A 24,069-nucleotide genomic window follows, 5' to 3' on the forward strand; every position below is an offset into this window, starting at 1 on the left:
TTCCAGCAGTGAAACTGTGGAGAGCATATCTGGCCAACAGAAAAAAGAATTTCAGCCTCCTGCTGTGAGGAACCGGAGGTCCAAATGTCCCCCGTCTATTCCAGACTCAAGGTCTGGACACGTGGCATCATTTCACAGCAGCATCTGTGAGACCAAAGTGTGACTAACATGGGCAAAATCAAACAAAATCAAGACGCCCTTCGGCCGCCAAGTCACATTAGGATGCAAAGCACGGTCCGGTATTTTTATTTGTTATCAACTGTTTCGTGGTCATTCATGCACAGGCGCGAGCTGGAGAGCCACGCTCGTCTTGTTTTACAAGAGTTAAACCCCGCTGAGAGGTACAATCGATTATACGTGGAGCGTTTTGTCAGCGAAAACGTCCTGCAGGGCAGATCTTCTTCTGCTGTTGGCAGGCGTGTGCTGCTACATTTTGGGCACATGAGCTCGGTTATTTCCACCAATTATGATGATAAAGTTGGTTCATTTTCTTGAGTGTTTTCAGCTGAAATATTGGCTGGATCGGGCAGGTTGTCCGCCAACCAGGTTTAGAACATTCTATAGTAAATTTCTGAGTGTTTCTATCAATATTGTGTCCAAGCGTTGTTTTAGGAAATTGGTTGGATTCTTTTTTTTTTCTTTTTTTTTAGCGGCTGAGTCGATGATTTATGTGTTATGCTGGAAGGTGGTTACAGATCCTGAACGTTATGCTGAACCGAAACCACAGAGGAAATGATTGAGGTGGTCCAAGCATGACATAATTTAAGCTTTTGTTGTTATCTTTAATTCTTTCAAGCTCACAAAAATGAAATAGTAAAAGCCCCCAGGCCAGGCTTTCATCCTGTTTGTTCCCTATAAGGATCACCTATATTTCCACAGTGCATCAGTAAACATGGACACACAACAAACAGATGCACCCACTCAGACAAACAGACTAAATATGCACATTTCTTTTCTCTGCAGTATGTTGGCAGGAAACATGCTAGTTATTTTAATGTGTTTGTGTATGTTTCTGCACAATAGTTCATATTTCTTTTGAATTAACGAGCTCTAAACTCCTTATCTTATCAGAAGGACACAGGCTGGTGGCTGCAGTTGTTCTCGCGACAGCGCGCAGCAGAAATGAAGCAACACGTCAGCTCGTGATAACATGCATGAACAGCGTGCCGAAAACTCTGGTGTCGCTCGCTCGCTCGCCACACTCTTTGCAAATGAACGTCAAGCCTGAGCCAGATAGATACAGTCGAGGCAAAACGCAGCCAGTTCTGCGGCAGCAGATCACGATACAAAGTTAGCGTTCCTGCTTTTGCTCTGCGAGCGTTCGCCGCCAGGTTGGTGTGATGCCATCCAGAACTGGCACCGCTGCTCTGAACTGGAGCCAATAGGTTCCTCCGCTTGCTTCCCCCTCTTAAACAGAATGACGGCTGTGCTTATGAAGCTCACGTGAGCTTTAATATGCTGAACAACGCACGCGCTGGAGACGTGAAGGAGGACAAAAATGTCACCGTGCGGGAAAGAGCTGAAGTTTTCTGGGTGTGAGGAGCTTTGCTGGAAGCCAACGCAGCAGGAACGTGTCTGGACTAACAGGTCCAGATGACATTAGTGACCTTTCATAATGCACAGCCGGACGGGGAAGGATGAGGAGAAAAGGAGGTGAGCTGCCGGCTCACACTCCGCCCTCTGTGCCGCGCTGAAGTGTGTGTGTGTGCTCACAGCTGTATGGCTCTGATTAGAATCGCTCGCTGGCTTTTTCCATACCAGTAAACCTCACTATTCCTATTCTTTCAGGCCACCTAATTTGAAGCTTTCTCTTCAAAACACTGCGCTTCTTGTTTTGCTGCAGCCGTGTGTGCCCCCCCCCACCCCCCGATCTTCTGGATGAGTCAGTTCCACCAGGTAGCAAACGCATGTCTCCAACACCAGTGAGCTCATTATCATTCTGGACCACCGTTGCCATGACGTCACAGTCTCTCTGGTAACTCGTCCCAGGATCAGGGTCACACAATGACGTTAGTATTCTTTCCTGCAGCTCATCAGAAAACACATCTCGCTTGTCTGGCGGCCTAATTCAGAATTAAAATAGTTGTTCTGGTGCTTATGAGCAGCCTGCAGGGCACAAATATCGGAGGGGAAAAACACCAGCATTGCGCTCTGACACCGTCTCCTATAATGTGTAGCAGGCGGGACGCCTCGGCTCTGATTGAGCAAGATGGACATACGTGTTGCGCAATACACTAGTGGATGCAGGGTTTATTAGGCTATAATCACCTTGACCGAGCTGGTGAGAGGCAGAAAGACAACTCTCCCCTGAGAGAGGATGGAGGCTGAGCCCTATCAGCTCATCTCCTCACTGACATTATGTCTGCATCGGCTGTTTGTAGGGCTTCAAGCTTCTATCGTTCCCCTTTTTTAGAAAGAGAACGATAGAAGCCGATTTTCTCCAGGTCACCAAGCCTGAATTATATTGTCATTGTGTTCTCAGCTGTGGTTTCAGCTCAGGTGTTGTGAAGGTAAATACATGTCTGAAAACAATACGCGCAATACTCCAAGACACTTTTGTCGTGTTATTCCGGGTCTCTGGGTGAATTGGAAAATTCTGGATAACATAGCAGCATTGTGTTGCTTCCATGCGAAGAGGTATTGCTATAAACAAAAACCCGACTGGGCTTTAATAGAAAACGTTTTCCTCTTCTGTTTTTGATGGTCTTTCTCAGTCCAACCGGCCTTTACCTCAGTTCCCTGGTCCATGAATGTGAATGGATTTTTAAAAGGAGTCTTTGCGGCAGGTCACTGAGATGGACGATGTGTTCTGTCATATTGTGATTACAAGGTTGATGGAGATGTTGCCTGTGTTACAGCAGTAAGGCTGTCATTGCAGACACGTTGGCCTGGCAGCCTCTATCTGCTTTATATGTGCCACCTCGGTAGCCGCTACATATCATTAGCACTTTAAATATGTGGTTTACCACCAGCGAGCGTCCCAAAAGGTGTTCTTCACCTTCCTCACACATTTCTGTCATTCTCCAGGCTCTAATTTAGAATCTCCTATCGCTGGATATTGAATATATTTGTCAAATCATCTTATCAGACATCCCTCCAAGCAGCCCAGTCTCAGACGTCCTGTCTAATCCCTCAGGGAAATATGTGAGTGCATCCATCTGAAAAAGGGATGGAAAAACCATTAACTCCAAAAATATCAATGCATTTCTCACTATTGCGATTTAGATGTTAAGTTAAACCGATTAATACATTTTCTCTTTGGCAACGTTGAGAATGCAGGCAGCTGTGGGTAAAGATGCTCGCCCATGTATTTAATGGGCAGCATTTGAGTGGAGGGCACGTCAAACCTGCAATTAGTGGAGATGTTTGTGTTTAGGGACACCGGTGATGACGCACCCCTTTTGATGGCTTCTTCTGCTGAGATACAGGAAACGATACCGTTAAAACCCTGGAGAGGCAACTGCAGGATGGTCTTCATACCCCATTAATATGCCACTGAAGGGGCTGGACGCCATGGTCGATCACTGCTCGCTCTCTCTCTCTCTCTCTCTCTGTTGTGTGTGTGTTTGAGAGACAGAGAGAGAGTTCAGCTTAGTCACATACTGCTTCTCATTACAAATCCTCTCATGACTGTATGCAATTTGTGAATCTGCTCCGTAACCTTTTGGCAACAGACAAGCCAATCTCTCTCTCTCTCTCTCTCTCTCCCTCTCTCTCTCTCTCTCCCTCTCTCTCTCTCTCTCTCTCTCTCCCTCTCTCCTCTCTCTCTCTCTCTCTCTCTCTTGCTCTCCGACATTCCTTCCCCCTTTCATGGTATCTTTTCCGTCAACATTCCTGGTATTTCTGGGGACATAACCCCAAGAGCAAATTGTAGTAATTAGCCAAGAACGTCTGCGATTGTGCTTCCTGTGTGGGTGATGTCAGCTGGGGTAGCTAAGGGAGAATATGAATGGATGAATGGGCTGTTGGTGCACAGAATCAAAGGGAAAATTGTGCGAACACAAAGGTATGTCTAATCCCCCTGACATCTCGGCAGTAAAGGGCAAACGGCTGATCAGATTGCTCAAACAGCTGAACATCCTGCAGTAATAAAGCAGCCTAAGTGGGAGAATGGATGGGGGAGACAAACGAGACACCGCCCTCGTTTTACAAACAAGGCAGCTCATATTTCTTCATCTGGAGGAGGTTTAAACATCTGTCTCGTTGCCTGATGACTGCTTTATTGGTGCTCATATAAGTTCAGGTCATCAACCTCCTCCACACACACACACACGCGCGCACACACACACAGGATTAATCCTCTTTAAAAGTCAGTCCAGTCTGCAATGAGTGCTCCACATCCTCATTTCCTGAGGGCTAGCATCCTCTTTGACTCGTGTCCATCCAATAATTTTCTCTTCTTCCTTTTCTACCGTCCACTAAGTAGCTCATGTTAGAAATGTAATATGCAACAAGGTTTTTAAAAAAAATCTTATTCCCGGAGTGAAATGTACGGATGAGGGCTTCGCTGGTCACAGCGCATTAAAATAGTGGATCAGTGATTTACAAACTGAAGAAAATAAATCGGATGGTTTTCAGAACAGGACATTGGTTTAATCTAATGATGCAAAATAAAAACATGTGATGCTGTTTTCCTATAAAGATTTACCCAAATGTGACTATTTCTGAATCGGTTCACTTGAAAAGCATTGGGTTATTTTGGATTATTATATTTTATAGGAAGAAGATCACTTAATTCTGAGATGAGAAGTTCCCCTTTATGCCATCAACACCAGCTCCGTTTTGGTTTGGCCAGCGCAGACGTGAGCGTGCAAAGCAGACACGGACACATTAACTGGGACCCCCTCCTTCACTGTACGTGTCTGTGGCCCAGTCCAAGGACTCCATGATGATGGGAATGAAATTTCCTCCAGCTAATCAAATTAAGAGTCAGCGTTACAGTCTGAATCAACCATGTGACCATTAAGATTCTCCTTCAGTGGAACTGGGACAAATCAGGCTCAACATTTTTACCACTTTATTTTTGACAAAGAAGCATCTTTGAAGTAGTGACAACGGCATTTTACAGAGGTGAATCACACTGTTGGAGAAACTGGAGAGAAACAAACGGAGCTAAATGAGAAAAATAAGATATTCTTTTAAAAACAAATGCACTTGTGGTATTATGCTCATATAAACCTTTACAGTATCCCAGTGGGTCCAATCACATGACCTCAACAATCCAACCCAGTCCCGTTTCTAGAGGTTATTGATACTGCACAATTATGTGATTATTTGCAGTTATTGGGTTATTATGATCATGTCAAGTGTTGAAAAATCTCCTTTCCAGCTTCAAATGTTTGGCTTGAGTCATCGTTCGCCTCAGCAGTCAAAACCCGTTTCCCAAAACCCGGGGGTGAAGGACCAGGATTTCCTCGCAGGTCTGGCAGCAGCAAACAACCGGACACACCTGAAATTTCATCCCGGAACGTTGTGCTTCATCTCTTCTCTCCTCCGTCACTGTGATCCCACCCCATAAGCAGAGTGATTCCAAAATCCAGAGCATCGGTCCCATTTTCCCTCCTCTTAAAGCAAATGTGTAAACAGCTTAGAAAAGACAGAAACACAGCCGGCGAGAAAATTATCCAAAGCATTCCTTTCCAGAGCGCTGTATTTCTTTCATCTTCACTCCTCTGCAGTGCAAAAAAAATACAAGGGAAAAAAAACAATAAATAGACTTCTTCTATTATATATTTCCGCGTTTAAGTATGTACATATTTTGTAATTTTGTCTCTACATGATCGTGCAGCTCTTGGCCCGGCCCTTTCTCATGGCCGGGGCTTGGTCCATTTGCTCAGTCCGGCCGGGCAGAGGCGGCAAGGGAAGCTGCGAGACCCTCTTCAGGCCCCTGCGGGAGCTGCTGCGCTTCAGCTGCGGCCGCCGCACCGACGCCACCGTGGTGACGTGGAAAACATCCCGAACGCTGTTCTCCGAGACCTTGGAGGTGCACTCTACGTAGGCCACCGCCCCGATCTGTCGCGCTATCGTGGTGCCCTGGAACACGGCGACAGCAGAAGGGTGGTTAGCAGGTTGGAAAACTACATGTTCAACTCACACAAAACAAGAAAATCTTTGTTTTGTACTGAAATCTGTGACTGCGAAGTACATGTTGACTTCTCTCAGGTATAGCATGCTAGCAGACAAATTAATAATGTAGATCCTCCTCCCTCGGTGTGCGCTACCTTAGCGTGAAGCCCTCTGACATGGATTTTCTCCCGCGTAATCCTGCTCTGCACCCGCTTAATTAGGGATGCGGTTTGTTTGCTCGAGATCAGGCCGGACAAATTTAATGTCAAAGCGCCGTCTTCGGCTCTAATTTCATCTCAAGACTTTAAACCCGCATTAATGCAGGATCAACGCTTGGAAAGGTTGCGACGGCTAAGACAGACATGCGATTTACAGGAGGCTGAAGCACGTGCGCTCCAGCACAGAGCTGCGTTGTCTGATTTTAATCACGGCCGTGCGTTGAGCAGTAATAAAAGCAGAAAAGGAGTCCTCATTAGATGGAACGCCAGATTTAGAGCGAGCGAATGCTGTGATGTGTAGGACGGGATATGAGGCAGATTACTGCGGATACGTCCGGAGTTCACCTGGTGGTCACTCCCACCAGAGGCTGTGTCGGAATTCCATTTAAGATCAGCAACAGGATAACAGCACAGGCTGTTGGATTAGAGCACCGGAGGGTTGTTGTGCCCGGTGACTTTTATTTTATTGGCATGTTTAGCAGGACTAACAGCTGTTGCCTCTGATGAAAACTGAGGAGAAGCAGGAGAACAACAGTTAAACGTATATCTGCCCCCCCTGTTTCACATTAGTGCTCCTTGCTCCTGCGGGCCAGTTGCTCTGTGTTTGCTTTTTTTTTACATTATTAAAAGCTGAATGCTTTTAACCTCTGGGGCGCACTGTAAAAAAAGACGGGGGGGCTTTGTTCTGAAGGCTTTCCTGTGGTGGATACGAAGCGCTTTCCCAGTATGTTCAACACCGACCAGCACGAAACGAATCCACTAAAAGCGTATTAAAATTCACAGTTTTACAGAGCGGTTTATCATTCCCTCCTGCGTCTCCTCACCCCCCCGGGGCCAAAGGTCATGGCTGCGGACTTTAGAAGGGCTTCCTCATTTATCAATGTCCGTTTATCCTCCTTATCTTGCATTTTGGTGTGAGTGAATATACAAATGTGCATGGATTTTACATTCCTGAGAAAATCCCATAAATCACATTAGACGCCCGTGCGCGGCTCTCTTCTATCGCCATCAGCAACCTTGTAGCACTTGTCAACAAAGCTGCTGTCAAAAAGCGACGCTGGCGAATCTTCCCCAAGGGATCTTTCCCAGCTTTGATTCTGCAGAGGCTGTTTGTGCCGCACACGTCTCCTGTCACGCTCGCTTTTTCGTGGGATTTCATCAAGTAGGCAACGCCGCTGCTGATCCAAGATGGAAAATATTGTGTGTAATCATTGTGGCGCTTTGTAGTCTCCTGCCACCCACATCCATTGTGGGGAAATTGCCATTCTTCTCTCGAAGCCACTTCTCCGTTTTCCACTCAAATATCTGTGATTCTCACCTGCTCGTGGGTAACGGGGATGAGACGCTGTTTGGAGAGTTCCCTCAGGGTGTTTACGTCCGTCCTCATGTCCAGCTTACAGCCCACCAGCACCACTTTGGCGTTGGGACAGAACTCCTGAGTCTCTCCTTGCCACTGTGGAAACACGAGAACAGTGTTGTGTCACTAATTAGCAGATGATGAAGGTACGTATGTGTTTTAACGTCGCCAGTGCGAGACTGGCTATTTATGCTAAGGTAAAGGAACAGACATCAAGCAAAAGGGTGCGAATCAATCTTTTATACACCAGGGTTTGCTCCACTGACACGGGTGGCTCCAGTCACCTCTGATCCTGTGGTGATACCTTATGGTTGAATGTTCCACCTGTATTCATGGTTCAAGTCTTCTGTGTACCTCGAGTGTTGTCTACGCTCCCCTCTGCATGCCTCCTCTGACAGATCAATTCCAGGTTGTGTACCGAAAAGGTTGAGCGTTGTTTTAAAAGTGGCACTGGTTTTTAAAATGTCACTCGGTCACGCCAACACAGCCGACATCGTCTCTGAGATGCCGCCGCTGAACGCTCGCTCCACATGGATGTCGGGGTGTTGAAAACACGCTTCGACCTTTCAAGCTCGTGTCTGTTCTGTCAGCACCATCCAATCAAAAGCTTCGGTTGCCCCCCCCCCCCCCCCCCCCCCCCCCCCCCCAGATGTCACCCAGAGGCCTTTCTGAGCTGCTTGTTTCCAGAGGTCAGCGCTCTAATTTAGCTCAGAGGTTGTGCCATCCGTTTTAAAGGTGCACCCAAGTTTCATAGATTACAGGGTCATTCCCAAGGTCGGGGGGTCACACTAGCCCCCTACACAGGGACTTATGGGAAAATCCAAAGCTTGACAGCAGCTCTGCTGCCCGCTGTTGATGGCTGTGAGACATTTGTGGGTTATACAGGGTGTGTTGGGGTCCGTAGGGACATTTTAGCAGCTCCGTTCAGATCATCAACACACCAGCAGAGGGACCCACAAGGAGCTGCTCAGGCTCAGGCCTGCATCTCACCCATTAGGCTGGGTGGCTCTACATGCCTTCTGGGTACGACCACATTTGTGACCACAATCGGGCTCCCCCTGCACGGCACAACTCCCCAGTTCACTATCCCGACAATAAACTCCACAACACCGCTTTTACTGAGCAGCTTTTCTGCTCCAAAACCCTTTTCAAGACTCTGAAGCTCCCACAAACTGAATGAAATTATACACCTCACATTCTTCTGGGAGACACTCTGCAGATTCGGACGCTCCATTCCTCTGAGCGACCAGGGTCAAATATCCATGGGCCTTTTAATGAGATAAAGGAACAGGATTTTCTGACCCCTGTCCCCATTTGTTCTGTCACTGGACTGTGAAAGAGCCAGCTGCCCAGCACAGACGTCCGAGTCAGCAAAAGATGCTGATCGGGACAAAAAAACATCTTCCAGTGTCGCAGCAGAATTTAAATGCTGCCGCGTGCAAAGAGAAATCAAATCAAATCAAAAACTTACCTTCTTTATGACGCTGTCCAGAGTCTCTGGGCGGCTGATATCAAAACAGATGAGAACAGCATCAGAATCGGGGTACGCCAGCGGCCTCACGTTGTCATAGTAAGAGGAACCTGTTGACAACAATCACAAGAACCGGGGTTGAGCTGTCTTCTCCAAAATTCCTGTGTCTGTTTTTAGCATCACCCAGCCACACTCCATCTTCTGTCCAACCTGGCACTTGTTGGACGATGCTAAAACCTGACGTGAAGGTCATTAAAAACGATGTGATCATCAACTGAGGACGCTTTAGATGGAAACAAAGTGGACATCTCCATGAACGATTCTTAGGCTTTTACAATCTCCCTTTGCTTTAAGAGTAGGAAGCAGATATGCTCCGAGGAAGTTATTATCTTCTTGAAATGCCAGCAGAAAGGCCACACTAAAGGTTGAACTCCTTAATTCTCACGCCTCCTCCCTCTTTCTGTCTCTCTCATAAATGGCCCTCTTTTTTAAACACTCTTCCTTCGTCTTCCCTGTGTAGGACCAGCGCCTCTCTCCACACTCACTTCTCATTTCTGCCCCCCGATCACATCTGAAGATGGACGGGGCCTCTCGGCTTTCACAGGCCACTCAGTTACACAGGTCCCGTCCCCCTACAGCTCTCATTAAGAGGCTTGTAAAAATAACTCGGCTTTTCTGGGAACGGAGATGGGGCTGCAAATGTGGGTGCTTCTTTGGCGGAGCTGGTACTGACTTCAGTTCAGAGGTTTTATTAACAGCTAGACCCAGACATGCACCAAAGAAACCGTAAACATGCTAACAGCCATTATAACAGTCAATACCTGACACCTTGGATGTCACACAAACAAGATGATAATAAATGTGGATGTTTAGGTGTACAACTGCTGCACCCAGCAGGGTTTCAGCATGGGGGCACCGCTGCATGTCTTTGTGAGGTGGATTAAATGGAGTCTGCTGCTACAGTGTGTTTGACAATGACTGTGTTCCCTTTGTTAACCGTGGAATGGGGCCGTAACAATAGATGTATGTGGCATGTTGGCAGCGTGATGTGGAGCCTTTTCCTGCCTGTCGGTGCAACAGGCTGCGTACTGAACACCCATGTTTTGATCCTCTTTCTCACCAAAATGGACCCGCCCCGGTGCCCTGATCATTTCTCAAATATTGGGAACAACAATTGTGATCAAACCACTTTTTCTTCTATTACGACAGCAGGTTTTGTTCCTAGTATAACCTTTAAAAAACCTGTACGGCTACAGTTCTGCCTCCTGCTGTTCAGGAGGGTTTGACGTGTAATCCCACAGAGAGTTGGCCCTTATACCAAGAATCCTCATGGACCCAGACAAGGATATGATTTAAGCGTCTGCTGTGATTTTGCAGTTTGCCCCATCTCATGAATGAGCTGAAGGATTTTTGACCTTTACAGCAGTTGTAATAGGACACATGAAGGTTTTTTTTCTGCCTTCAAATTCAACTTTCAAGCTGGGATCAGGTAGGAAATAGAATGGTGGAACCTTTGTGGAAGCTATTATAGCTCCACTCAGCTTGTACCTCGGTGCTGCTGCGCTGAACTGGGGTTTACAGTGAAATCGCACAGCATGCGGCGGCGGAGGGGAAGAATATAATGACCGATGCTGTCGCGGGAACAAGGTGGCGACGCGCGTGCTCAGGACACCAGCAAATGGAGGATTAAAGTGCATTCCAAGAAAGTGGGGGCTTGACATCAGATGTAATTAGAGGCCATCGAGGTCAATTTCCGATCCCACTGATCAAAATGATTGACAGGTTCTGATTCTGTGAGCGAAAGGGAAGCTGGCTCAGCACTTCTGCAAGAGACTGCTGAATCGAGGAGAAGGCGGGGTGCCACGTTTGAAATAAGCCGGGCAGGCATGAATAAAAGCCAATCGCCGGAACAAGCGCCAACATCACAAGGACAAGTGAAAAGGAGCTTGGAGAAGTACCTCACCTCCAGCAAAGACACATGAGCAGAGATAAAAGAGGAGGGAGGAAGAGGAAAAGAGGTGTCGGGGCTGTAATGAAAGCACTGGACAAGTTAAATAGAGAGCCATGAGCGCACTGGACTGGACTATTGGTGGAGGTGGCCTGCCCCATTCACTGTGAGGTGGAACAAAAGGTCAATTGAATTTTAGCCACAGGCAGGATGAAATGGATTAGGCCATCACGCCTGGCAAGGAGTGGGACCCTACCAGGCCGTGCCAAGGATGCATAAAACACCCCTCTCTCAAGAGCAGCTCCTTCCTTAGGCATTAGCATTAGCCTCATTTAGCACTGCTGATCTCACACAGTGGAAAATGACTCTCTGTCTTTCTTTCCAGGGGGATAATTAAGCTGAGGAGGAGGCGCCGCGGTGCAGAGGTGACAGAGGTGGGCGGGAGGAGTCTGTCGCCAGCTGTCAGTCGAGCTCCATCCAAGGCCAGAAATATCCCAGAGGATGTGAAGGCATACAGAAACTTAGTCAAGCGCTAATGTACATTAATAAGACTGGCGTATTTGCGGTATGATTTCATCCGTGCCTCCTGTCCCCTGACACTTGCATAACCCCACAGGGGAAATCTGCCGGACTGGACAGCTTTCTGCTCGTTCATTCAAAACTTGTTCTGCAGGAACTACACGTTTGCAGCCGCCCAAGCTCAGTGTGCAACGAGTCTCGGCGGACTTATCTGAACTTTGCAGCACCGCAGAGTCTTCGGTTTTCGACTCTGTACGGTAAACGCAGCAAGTAAGCCAACAATTCTGAGTGAGGGAAGCAAAGCCTTTGACTCTCTGGTGGGTTTATCTGCACACAGACACAACAGCCGCCTCATTAAATCCGATAAAAAAAAAATATGGATGTTGCCACTGGTCACCATAGCAGCCAAAACACGTGATCGTTTCTGTGTCACATAAACTGCTGTTCAACATCACAATCCTTTCTTCCCCCCTCCTGCAGCTGTTTAATTTTTCAGATCCACCTCTTAAGCAAAGGCAAAACATTTCAAGTTGTGTTGGCCAGAGTATCATAGCAACCTGAATGGATGCAAATGGCTTCATTATCCTGAAAGGAAGTGAGCAAAAGAACGAGGCGGGTTGTGGAGGCTAATGACTGGCGCGATTCAAAGGCGGGTGAGTGCTGCGCATCACTCTTTTGGACGTGGAGCAGACATCCTGCTGAAGGTCTGAGCTGCTTCCCCCTCTAAAGTTACTTTAACCTAATGTAACACTTGAATGATCAGGACATTTTTACTCTCTTTTTTCCACAGTCAGGATCAAACACATTAGATTTTGTATGGAGCTACTGACTTAGCGAGATGTGAGCTCACATGGAAAATGACCTGTGAGATTGGAAGAAAATGACTTTGCTTCATATGGCAGCACATCAACTGGATCATAACCGCCTGTGTTCCAGAAAGTTATGATCCTTTTCATTTCTACATTATAATTCAGGCTATTGGCTGTGTTTGTGTCAGAGCGGTCACACAATCATTTGCTTTTTAGGGAGACCTTAATGCAGCTGAGCATATAAAACGATATAAGAACTCTTTGACCCAGACTTTTCTATATTGCATCCAGCACATATTAAATGTGTGTGAGTATGGTGGGGAAATAGCAGATCAAAGGCTTTAAAATGACACATTTGGCATCCTGTTTACACATGAGTTCAGGACTAAAGTACAACCTAAGGGGAACTACGCCATCATCACAGAGACCTCATTCGGGGGTGGTCTGAGCCACCTACTCTGCAATTTAGGAAGGAGCAGCAGCAGAAAAAAGTTTAGCACAAATCAGCCTGCTTTAACTGACAGTGCCTCTTCAAATGAAACACACGCAAAGACAGTGTTGATCTGTAAATGAGACAATTGTGTCAAGGTTCCAAAAGCATTAGCACTCAGCCGGGACAGCGGATGTGACACTGGGTTAAATAGCCATTAACCTTCCGTGTCTGCAGCCCTCACATGGGGGATATCGATCAAACCCGTGCGCGGTCCCTCTGGAGGAAGAGCAGCCTTTGAAGGGCACCGAGCACCTTCCTGCGCTCGACCACGCTGAGCTCTGCCGTGGAGGCGTGAACGCCTGTGTCTGGGGTTGAATGGCAGGTTGAAAAGCACGGATGGCCGCAGGGGTGACGGTGGAGAGCAGGGACAGAGCAGCATTCCCGTCTGCGCCACGCCTGCCCCGGGTGTCTGAAGCACCGTGTCCACATTCCACCGGAGATATAAGTAGAACTGTGCATTTCATCTCTGCCGCTTTGATCTGGCTGGCTGGCTGAGACTCGGGTTCCCGCTTTGCTTTGCTTCATCCGTTGCTTACTTCCTCTGTCAGTCTAGATCCTCCCTTTTTACATACAAGAACATCTCTGCTTTCTCTCAAAGTCTCTTCCGATGTGGTGTGGCGGCGTACATGGCGGTCTGAATTCCTTCAGAGTGTCTTTAGATGCTACGACACAAACACATCAGTGTTGGTTTAAGTGAGGAAGTCAAGTAGCTGTGAATGGCTGCCGGCTGCACGAAAACAACACACGGAGAACATGATTCATCCCTTTCTTCGCGCTCTGTTTGTCACACCAGAACCATTGAGCGTCTTCAAGGCTGCAGCGGCAGATTGTTTGAACAAAATCAAAATAACGGCGTCTGAAGAACACGCGCGCAGAGCCAGCGCGGAGCGCCAGATGCTAACTTGGAGATTGTTTATTCTTTGCAGACGCTTCTTTGCCGCTGGAACCAATCAATCTGATAGTCCTCTAACAGCAACACTTGTGGATTTATTTGTTTCTCTTTGGTTGCTGTTGAGCATGTAATAGCAGAAAACCTCCAGGAGGATATTTGCAATGTTTTCAGCCCTTTGGAGTTTGGATTGTTTCGGTTTTTTGTTTTTTTTAACGGCTGGTTTGTCTGTCGCGAGAGTTCACTACTTAACACTTAGAGTCAATATTCTGTGGCGCCCTTCTGAAAGACATTTGATAATTATGCAGGTTTTTAACATTTGTTTCAGCATCAAGGGTCAATTCTGGAGATATGTGAGGTTTCTGGCGCTCATTAATTTCTTCCAACATGTCAACCTTATAAAAAGACCCTTGAACATTCAGAAAAGAGCCTGTTCTGCCGATGCCTGCTCTAAGTCCTCGTCCAATCATCTGCCATGCCGCAACGTATTCCTCTCTCAAAACCCCCCCTTTGCTATCAAATTCATCTTTAGCTTGTAACAAGAGACGGCACCTCTCCTTAATTTGCTCCATTTCTCAGTCACCCACACTCTCCCGTCAAAGTTTTTACCCCCGACTCGAAGACTTTCATTAAAAGTTGTAATAACACCAACTCTGGCATGTGTGTGTCAGCAGTCTGGCACGAGACACGAATATTCAGACAGCAGCTACACTCGCATAACAAAAAAAAAAAAGCTCGGTTGAGGAAAAAGGACACCCTCTGGTCCTTCAGCTCATCTGTCTCATCCAACCAAATGCATCACAACCGTGGTGCTTTCCATCCACAAGCACACTCTGCCCCCATCCCCGAGGGGCGACACGCCATGCCACGGCTCCACATGCACCAAAGCAGAAGAGACGAGCACCTCGAGTCCCCTTTATAAATAAAGTCATCCATAAATTATGGGATCTGTCGAGTGTGTATGTGCAGGGGTTTTGGTGACGAGGGAGTTGAAGGACGGAGGTGAACGGTGGCCCCTCACCCAGTATCCTCTTACGCTTGGATAGGTTGCAGACAGATATTAAGAGGGTTTGGGTCCTGAGGGCCGCGCTGGCTTAGGGAACCGCTGAACGAGTCACTCTGGCCGTTTGAAGTGGACTGATCAAAGCTGGAACTGCACTGGGTTCTGCTGCACGGTTCCAAAGTGGGTTCCTTGTCTGACTGGGGCTTTCATTGCTGCTGCTGAATAGGAACAAATGCCTAATTCACTGCCACAGCACATTAGTTTGTCTCTTTGCTCGTTAAAAGTCATTTTAACAGTGCGGCAGTAATATAATGCATTACTGATCTCACAAACATTGAAGCTGACAGTGATATTCCTCCTGTTTTGCATAAAACTACATCACAGATGAACATCTCTGCTTAGTTTAAAGAAAAACCATTACATTAGAATATTTGTGCTTCACTATATGGCTGGAGTTAAAGAGCAGGGAGAGCTGAATGCTTTGGGAAATGAAAGTGTTCATACAGGGAAGACACCGCCATATGCCTTTTAGGTTGTTTAGGTATTGTAAGGCCAATTATTATTCAAGTACGGATGTTTCCAGTTCGTCCGGTCAAGTCTTTAGATCTTTGAAGTGGCTCCATTAAGGATCAATAACTTCCTACTGCTGTCTAGCACATCATGGATCACGTTACTTCAGGTCAATAAAAGCTTAAGTCACGCAAATAAAAGCTTAGTCTCTGCACGCACGCATCAGACCAAAGTGCTTCCTCGTGTCTGCTGCAGCATTATTTCTATGTATCATAGAAGAAGAGCGATGCAGCCACGTAAAACGGACACACTTAGCGTTTCTGCATCTGTGCCAACAAACAGCGCAGTGGGTCAGGCCCCCAGGATGCCACAGATGAACCTCACTCACAACACAAAGCCTTGCACGGTGGGGGCTGGAAATGCACAGATGTCACCTTCTCCCCTCCTCCTGCCTCCGTTTCATTCAGTCGTGCAGCTCCTATAACGTGCACTAAGAGACTAAGAGACACAGACACACACCACACATCGCACCCCCTCAATCTGTTTGTCCAGTGGTCAAAGCAACTGCTGCACTTTCTGGCATCACATTGTGCCCCCCCCCACTCCGAGTTATGCTCCGGGTCAGCTGAGAAACAATGAAAGAGGTCAAGGGTCAGTGTTGGAACACACACACCTACCCGCTCAATGTTGCACATGACCAAGCATGCGTGCACAAGCACGTCCCCCTTTAAAATCCTGCATCCATCTCTTTCGCTTTTCTCTGTCGGAGGAGTAAAACGTCATAAAAGACCCCTTTTTCTTTTCAGTCTTTATAAGCTGTGAGTATAATTCCGGTGACTCAGGGTCTCATAGAGGCATTTTCCTTTAATTTCATCTAAGTTGTAGCTCCAAGGTTCAATCTTCAATCTCAAATCGCCCCTTTTAAATGCCACAGCCCACTGTGGCCGATATGAACGTCATAAATCAGACTGGAGAAAACAAAAATGTCATTATTGCATCTTATTCTTCACATTCCTGTCAGTTTTTCTACTCCCTACATTTATTTTATCATTTTACATGCTGGCCATTATAACAAAAAGGCCACATAATGGAGAAGATTCCTCCTGCCTGGTTCAGGTTGGTTCCATTGGTAGCTGAAAGCTTGATGCAGCCTATCAGCAGCGTGCAGAGCTGTCCAGCAGCAGACCTGCCATGTAAGCAGATTACACACTCTTGCCTGGCGCTCGGTGTTAAGGTGACAGCGCACGAGAGCTCAGAAGTGCAGAGGGAATAGTGGCACTTTGCTCTGGGATCTCTGTGAGAATTTTACGGGGCGCAAAGAGAAGCTTGTTAGTTAATTGAGAAGGGAGGTAACGTCCTGTGTTGCCGTGCTTGATTAACAGGTTGGATAATATGGAGGAACGTGATGCAACAAAATAGGTCAACAAGACAGGAACAAATAACCAGAGCAGGGAGGAGGCTCTCTCACAGCTACTGTTAACGCTCGTTCAGAGAGGTCCCCTTCAGCTGGTTGACCCTGTGTGTTATATCCTAATAATATGATTCATGGAGGACTGAGCTGCGAGGAGTGGGCACAGCTGCTCGCTTGCTGGAGAATCGAGGCTTCCAGCCCAGCAGCAGGACTGTCAGCTGCCCTCCGGAGCGTCCGTAATGTCACATAAACCCACGCTTACACTGAGTTTGTCATGAAGCTTGGCGCTGCACGAAAGAAACCCTCATTCTAGAGCTGTTGCAGATTATGACCAGAATGGGCCGCAGAAAATGGCGGCAATCGATCTGGTGAAAAATGCGAGTGTTTATTTATTGTGTTATTTCCGTCATAAGAGGTGTGGTCATTTCATATGGTGCTGATTTTTACTGCTATTTAATACTCTTGTTAGATTAGGTGCAACATTTAATACTCATTTTGGGTTTTATGTTTGTAGGCTGACTGCGAAAGTCATCAGCTCCAAATCTAATAGAGGAAATATTATAATATGGTGAGTCCAAGGGAGATGTATAGACGGCACAGCCACGTCAGGGGGCTTTACGGTTTTTATTCTAATAAATGTAAAACTGGCTCCAGCTACTAACTGCTGTGCCCGAGGTTGTTTGATTCAGGTTCATCCCAAACTGAGAGACGATGGGGGGGAAGGAGCTGAGAAAGATGTCGTGGGGAGCTCAGCCAGAGCAGAATTCCCTCGCAGAAACACCGTCAGGAATTCCGCCGACTGCCGATTCTACAGAAACGGGTGGGCGTGTTTGTTTCCAGTCAGCTAGTACAGCATTCAGATATCAAACAATGACAACAAAGTAGAACTTGGTTAAGCACGTACTTGAGCCACTGGGAGGGAACATTAAAAGCAGATTAGAGTGTGAGCTGTCTTTCCAAAGAACACGTCAGACCTGACATGCCTGTTTCTGTGTCACCGCTGTGCCCTGTGACATCCGCAGGCAAGTGAAGGTTCATAGAGATGATTTCAATTCACTGAGGTTTGAACGTTTAAGCCTTCAAAGCTGCATCATTGTCAACTTCACTGAACGAAAGGTAGCAGCAGCCTGAGAAGGGACAGGACGGAGGTGAAACACTGACTTTTTACATTAGGGAAATAATCCAGTGGAGGGCTGGAAAGCGCTTGCCTCCTCACGGATGAACAGTCGGGCTTTTCAGCCTCAATATAACCAACCACAGGAAGATTTCCTCACAATCGCAAGCAAAAAGAAAGAAAAAAACACTCAATCATTTCAGCAAATAAGAATAATCACTCCACTTCTCATGAGGAGAAACTGTGAGGAGATACGTTGAGCGTCTGTGTTTAATTACGAAGGAACATTTTGGGTGACAGAATCTGTCGGCTTTGTTTACTCATTACTTGAAACTGCGGTGCAGCTGTTCTCCCCCCACTGTAGGAAGTGCCTTCCAGCCTGTTCTGCATCATCCAAACAGGTTTGGTTTGAGCAGTTATGGCCCTGGGCCGGGTAGACAAAAAACATTTAGGGCCAAGAGAGCGACCACGGAAAGGACGGTGGCAACAGCAACCCAGAGACTGATCCGTTTTATCGCTCACCATAATGGCGCTTGTGATCTTCATAAGTGGCACAAATTTCAGAGCTTCTCTCCAGTGAGGTTTTCTGGTTTTGTTCCAGCTCTGCGCTGTGGCCGTCACTCCCTCTCCACTAAAGGTTAATCAAGTGAAAAGTGTTGAGGAAGACTAAGCCCTCCAAACGTAGCGTGTTTTTACAGGCCTCTGAACGTTCTACTGGTCCAGCGCGCCGAGAATGTGAGTTTAAAGGGCATAAAGACACCAGGAATGCTGGGAAGTCGGTACTACAGAAGGGAGAGAGAGAAACTGTGTGAACTGGGAGTGGTGGAACACACAAGCAGTGTCTTGTTAAAGACAAAACCAGTCAAAACACAAGCTGGCTTTGTCCTCAGACAGTGGCAATAAAAGAAAATCAAAATGTGGTTAACATTTAGGAGTCTCGCGTCTGTAGTTAAGAACATCCGGTTCCTCTAATGGAATCATCAATCAGGGAAATAGAATTTGAACATCAGGCACAGGAATCTCTCACATGGGTGAGAAGAATGTTCCACCTCCAGTCTTCGTGCCAGGCTTTACGTAAGTTTGGGGGAAACCTGCTCCGTCGTGTTTAGGAAACACGAGCGCGCACATCTCCTACGGAGGGAACCTTCCCCAGCCACTCTTACCATATTGGGAAGAAAGGAAAGGTGCACCAGTGCCTCAGGCTGTGTTAAAAAAAAAAAACAGCAACGGGGCCCCCGAGTGCAGACAGTAGACACTAATGGCCCTCAGACACGTTATCACCAGGCCCCACTGACGTTTTGACTGCTGAAGAGCTCGGGGTGATATATAAGGACACAGGATGATGAAAAAGTATTTTTAAATTCCAATCGATGTCTTTCTGATTTATTTCCAGGGCTGAAAACTGAAGGAGAGAAAAGTGCAGCCGTATTGGGGAGTTTTCGCTCCTGGAACTTCTTTTAGGTCTAAATGTTCCTGAACATTTCCTGAAGGTTCCTCGGTTCCTCGGACAGAGAGAGAATGAATCTTCCAAAGAGCTGACCAAGACCATCAGAACCTCCTTAACCCGGTTGTCACCCATCCTGCAGGAATCACCATTACTGAGACTGAACTCATTCATCACGGACGTCCACGCAACAACAAACGCTGCCAGCATTTTTAAATGGCAACAGACATCCAGCCACTCTGGGGAACTGCGAACAAACAAGACACGAGCTGTTTAAAGGGTTTCGACTTGGACGGCGATCAATAGTCCTCAGCGAGCAGAACCAGCAGACAACGGTGGCGGAACATGGCCGCAATTAAAGGAAAGGCAATAGTTTATGTTGAGTTGAAGAAAGCAGCGAGGAAGAAAAATCAGAGGAAGAGGGGTGTTTAGAACGCAGGCGGAGGGCTGACTGATGCGGAATGTCAGGTGGACGCAAAAGGACCGGGACAGACAGGACAAATGTCAAACTAAAGCTCATTTAAAACAAACGCTTCTGGTGAAACGCCGGCGTGTGCACGGCTGAGAGCCACCACTGCCGCTCCGACACGCCAGACATTACAAAGAGGGGGGAAATGGGAGGCTAAAGCAGGAAAACGGGATGAAGTAACGACAGAAGAGACTGAAGGAGGTAAACATGCTATTTTCTTCAGATGAAAGCTTTTAGCATCCGAGAGAGAGGCAATTATTTCCTTCGTGTTGGGAGAAAATGTGAACATCTCTGTTTGGTCTGAATCAGTGAATAATGCAAGGATGTCTGCACACACACACACACACACACACACACACACACACACACAGCAGGGCCCGAGGGTCGAGTGATGTCATGTTTGTTGTTGGGTGAACGGCTCCAGGCTGGAGATTAGAGCCTCACACAGCCGAAGGTGGTTTTGGGACTGAAAGACAACAGTTCCCACTGCATCATCAGGTTCTTACATCTATGAGATAAGTCATGGCCCTGGAGGTCCGTCCTCCACCCTCCACCCTCCACCCTCCACCACAACCCCTGATTTAGTCCTTGGGTCAGCCCAAGGATCAAGGAAAAACAACATTCTTTCTTGATTGACTGTGTGACATAAAGAAACGCTCCCATCAACTCTCCCAGAAAACAGTTTTGGCTTTGGGAATGTTTATGGTAAGAGGAGGAATTTCCCCCGGGAATATCGTACACTCAGCCTCCCTACTGGGGAGCCACATTGGCGGCCGGGCGGCCTTTGAGTGAGAGAGCGATGCGGATCTCAGCGGATCCGCGGAGCAGCGACAGACAAGACATCAAATCCACATGCTGCTCTGTTCCCAGACAACTTCACACTGAGCTCAGCTCCCTTTTTCCAAGTGTGCCAACGTTCGAAATCTGACATTTCGGTGCATAAAACCATCCGATAATACAGTTTATAATTACATCACTCAAGTCGTCTATTTAAAATGTGTAATTTAGCGATGGAAGTTGGGAAAACGACCGTATTTATCTCAACCGACAGAAAATGACGACATCACTCAACTCTAATGAGCACACTTTAGACATTTACTGCTCCCTTTAGGCACATCCCGTCTCAATTATCCACACCCGCAACCCTTTATCCCCCACCCCTCCCGGTGCCCGACAAAAGCCAAAGCATGGGAAGAGCCAGCCACACACGGAGGACAGCCCAGGAAGGAATGCAGACGCGGGCCCACGAGAGGCGAGGACAGGAGATGCTGAAGTCTAAACGAAATGGAAAGGCGTCCATCTGCAGAGGTCAAAGCGATCCGTCCCCTCGGGTGGAGCAGAAACAGCAGCAGCTTTTACCTGAGGTGTCCCACATGTTCAGCTCAATCCGATGCTTGTCGATCTCAAAACTGGCTGTGTAGTTTTCAAAGACGGTGGGCACGTAGTTCTGTAAATAAAGCATTTATTATTGATAATAATTGGCCAATTCAACGCAACCCCATAACTCTACTTTCAATATTTTTGATTTTAAATGCCTGATGTTAAAGTCTTGGGGTTTATTGAGTTGCAAAGACGGTTAAAGAGCAAAATGTAAAACTATAACATGCCTTGTTTAAACATTTACCTGCTGAATCAAGTTTTTTATGCTGCTAAACGTATTTGCCACTGCGCTGAGTAGTTTAAATGAAATGTTTTAAAAAGAAAGGCAGACTTTGGACAGACTCACCTCGGGGTAACAGTCCTTGGCAAAAACGTGCAGAAGCGCCGTTTTCCCACACTGTGTGTCTCCGACCACCACGATCTTGCAGCGGCTCCCTGCACCGTCCATGGCTCGTCAAAGGTGGATTCCTGACGCGGAGGTGGACCGCATCCAGCGTCCAATCAAGACCCGGCAGAATGGGAGAAAAGCAGCCGTCACATGAGGTGCTGGAGCCGCCGGTGCTGCTGTGCTGCTGCTGTGCTGCTGCGCTCCTCGCAGCTCTGACACACTGACAGGCTGGACGGAGAACCAGACCGGGACGCGCACGGTCCTCCCTGGAAGCTGCTACTTTGGTTACTGGCCACGCCTTCCTGATGTTCCCATCACTCCACTGACTCACACTGGGGAACAACGCGACCGGTTCACGGTAAACTGACCGATCCTGTCGGGTGTGTTTCTTGGGATGGCGTGACAATAATAAAAAATGTCAGCGCCTCACTTGTTACTTTGGCATTACTTCATAGTGATACACAGTAATGTTGTGTATATTAACTAGTATACTGTTATCAATAACGATCCATCCATCATCAAATTAATTAAAAAATGTAAAAGTAATCATAAAACAATATCAATTCTAAAATCTGTTAATTTTAGTACAGAATTTGTAAACTAAACCCGTTTTGTTTTTTGGGGGGATCTTTTTACCGTTCAATTAAGATGTATTTCCCGTTAAAACCAATGATGGGAGAGCAGCATAAATAGATCTACCCTTGATTAAGTGCCAGAATGTCCCTTTAATGGAGACAGGCGACGATAAAGGCAGCGCTCGCAGATAAAACAGCCCATCAAATTAAGTAGAGATTAATGCGCCGTCTTTATGTGCCTCCTCAACTTACCTTCGCCACACTTGATGGGACCTGGAGGTGTCCCACATTGGGGTTATTGGTTTTGTGTGTAAGATCATTAAATGACGGGGAGCCGTGCCAGCGCGCCGGGGTCAGGGTCTCTCCATAGGTCGACAGTGACACCTGCTGGAATCAGGAGGTAGTGCATGAAAACGAGGCTTACGCCACTCTCGATACAGAATTAACTGTAATTTTTAACATTTCATCTTAAACGGACCACAGACAATAGCAAGGAGGAGAATTTTACTATTGTGGTGAGCACATTACTCTTTAGTTTTGTCCTTTTTAGAGGTTGCTTCTGAAAAGAACGGTGAATTCTATATTTGAAAATCCAAGTATCTAATTTATAATTATCCTTAAATTAAATTCCATTTACATTTAAAAAAAATGGGTTGAAACGTGTGACATGACTTAGATGAAGTCTGGGATTGTCTGGGAAAAGCAAAAATAGGGATAAACTTTTCCAACGAAGTCACTGTTATTTAACAGAGTGGCCAGTAGATGGCAGTAGAGGTGGCACATACTTGCGCGTGCAAGTACGCTGTTGCCATATTTTCAGTACCTCTTTGGTTATCGTGATATATTCATGTCGAGAAGATTTAGAGATTCTCTTCTGTGGTCACCTCAGGTAAAATTAGACCCTGACCGGTGCCTGGAGACGACAGGGGTCCAGTTAAGCAAAGGTTTTATCACAATTTCCATGCATTCTGTCATAACACAAAATAGTGATTTTATAAAATGTGCATCTTCACTTTTTAAGTAATCTCTGTCTCATCAGACTCCTGACGGAGCGTTTTAGTTTTGTGAATCATTACCAACCTCTGTGCTTAAGCAGCCAGGCTCTGTACTGTTAACAGTAAGGAGCTGGTTGAGTCTCTCAACATGGAGACATCAATAGATCTTACACCTGCTGCAGAAAATCCCGCAGGGGAGCCTGTGTGGGATTTTCATGAGCTTTCATTGCGCAAGATGGGCCATAAATCCCAGTATTTATTCTGGCGGAGACATCCTCAGAGGCGACTCAGACTCCCTGCAGACTCTATCTGCCACACAGAGTGGAGACACACTGTTTTATCCAGGCCAAATTACAGGGCTGAGCAACACCGCGCATCCACTAACCTACTTAGACAGCAGCTGCACCAGGTGTCCGAGTCTGCAGGTCTTAACACCTGTTCAGCTCAGATCCATTCGTCTAACGAACCGTCTTCATCAGAAAATGTGAAAATGTCTAGTTTTTTCTGTCCAGATGGTGCTGTTGGAACACAGATCTGCTTGGCCATATATCGCCTGCGTCACAGTGGCGGATCAATAGCGCCTCCATCCATCCTATGTGGTCCAGCGCCTGCGGGATATCGATTGTTAACGTTGGCTGAGGGGCACTTTATGGCCACAAGGTGTCTCACCGCTCCTCCTGCATGCGGTCACATCCCTGAATGGACAATGGTCTTCACGGTACAAAACTCTGAATCATCCAATCAACAACTTAAATGAGCTCATGTATGTGTTGTGGCTGCCGCTGCGCAGCGATTTCCGCTATTCTGCCACATTTTAAGCCTCAGGCGATCATTCTTGCGGGACAAGTTGATTTCCAATGCGGGGCAGAGAAGGAAAAAAAACACGGCAGGACATCTCGTTTGTCAAAAAAGATTGCTGTGACCTCAAACTCTCATATTTTTTCTAGGCTGTCTGTGCAGGGAAGTTGCAACAATGAGGCATACGCAGCCCGAAGTTCCTGCAAATTCTA

General features: G+C 46.9%; 1 protein-coding gene and 1 long non-coding RNA gene across 5 annotated transcripts; one reads left to right on the forward strand and one right to left on the reverse strand.

Annotated features, from left to right (window-relative positions):
* Positions 1-1,211: 1,211 nt before the first annotated feature.
* Positions 1,212-5,149, forward strand: LOC130515384 (uncharacterized). Of its 4 annotated transcripts, none has more exons than XR_008947180.1 (3): positions 1,212-1,653; positions 1,789-2,009; positions 4,720-5,149. It is a non-coding gene; the product is annotated as an uncharacterized LOC130515384 (long non-coding RNA). The 4 variants fall into 4 exon arrangements; XR_008947183.1 differs by lacking the exon at positions 4,720-5,149 and adding an exon at positions 3,377-4,082; XR_008947182.1 differs by lacking the exon at positions 4,720-5,149 and adding an exon at positions 3,377-4,082 and having other exon boundaries at positions 1,789-1,896.
* On the reverse strand, positions 5,001-21,817 carry rnd2 (Rho family GTPase 2). Its single transcript, XM_057015563.1, has 6 exons — positions 21,448-21,817; positions 21,081-21,168; positions 9,113-9,222; positions 7,603-7,737; positions 5,777-6,033; positions 5,001-5,672 (listed from the first exon to the last, which is right to left on the reverse strand). The coding sequence occupies exons 1-6, from the start codon at positions 21,547-21,549 to the stop codon at positions 5,621-5,623; spliced, it is 744 nt and encodes a 247-aa protein (XP_056871543.1). The 5' UTR covers positions 21,550-21,817; the 3' UTR covers positions 5,001-5,620.
* Between the last annotated feature and the right edge of the window lie 2,252 nt (positions 21,818-24,069).

The sequence above is a fragment of the Takifugu flavidus genome, chromosome 18, assembly GCF_003711565.1.
Source record: "Takifugu flavidus isolate HTHZ2018 chromosome 18, ASM371156v2, whole genome shotgun sequence".
In the NCBI taxonomy this organism is placed as follows: domain Eukaryota; kingdom Metazoa; phylum Chordata; class Actinopteri; order Tetraodontiformes; family Tetraodontidae; genus Takifugu; species Takifugu flavidus.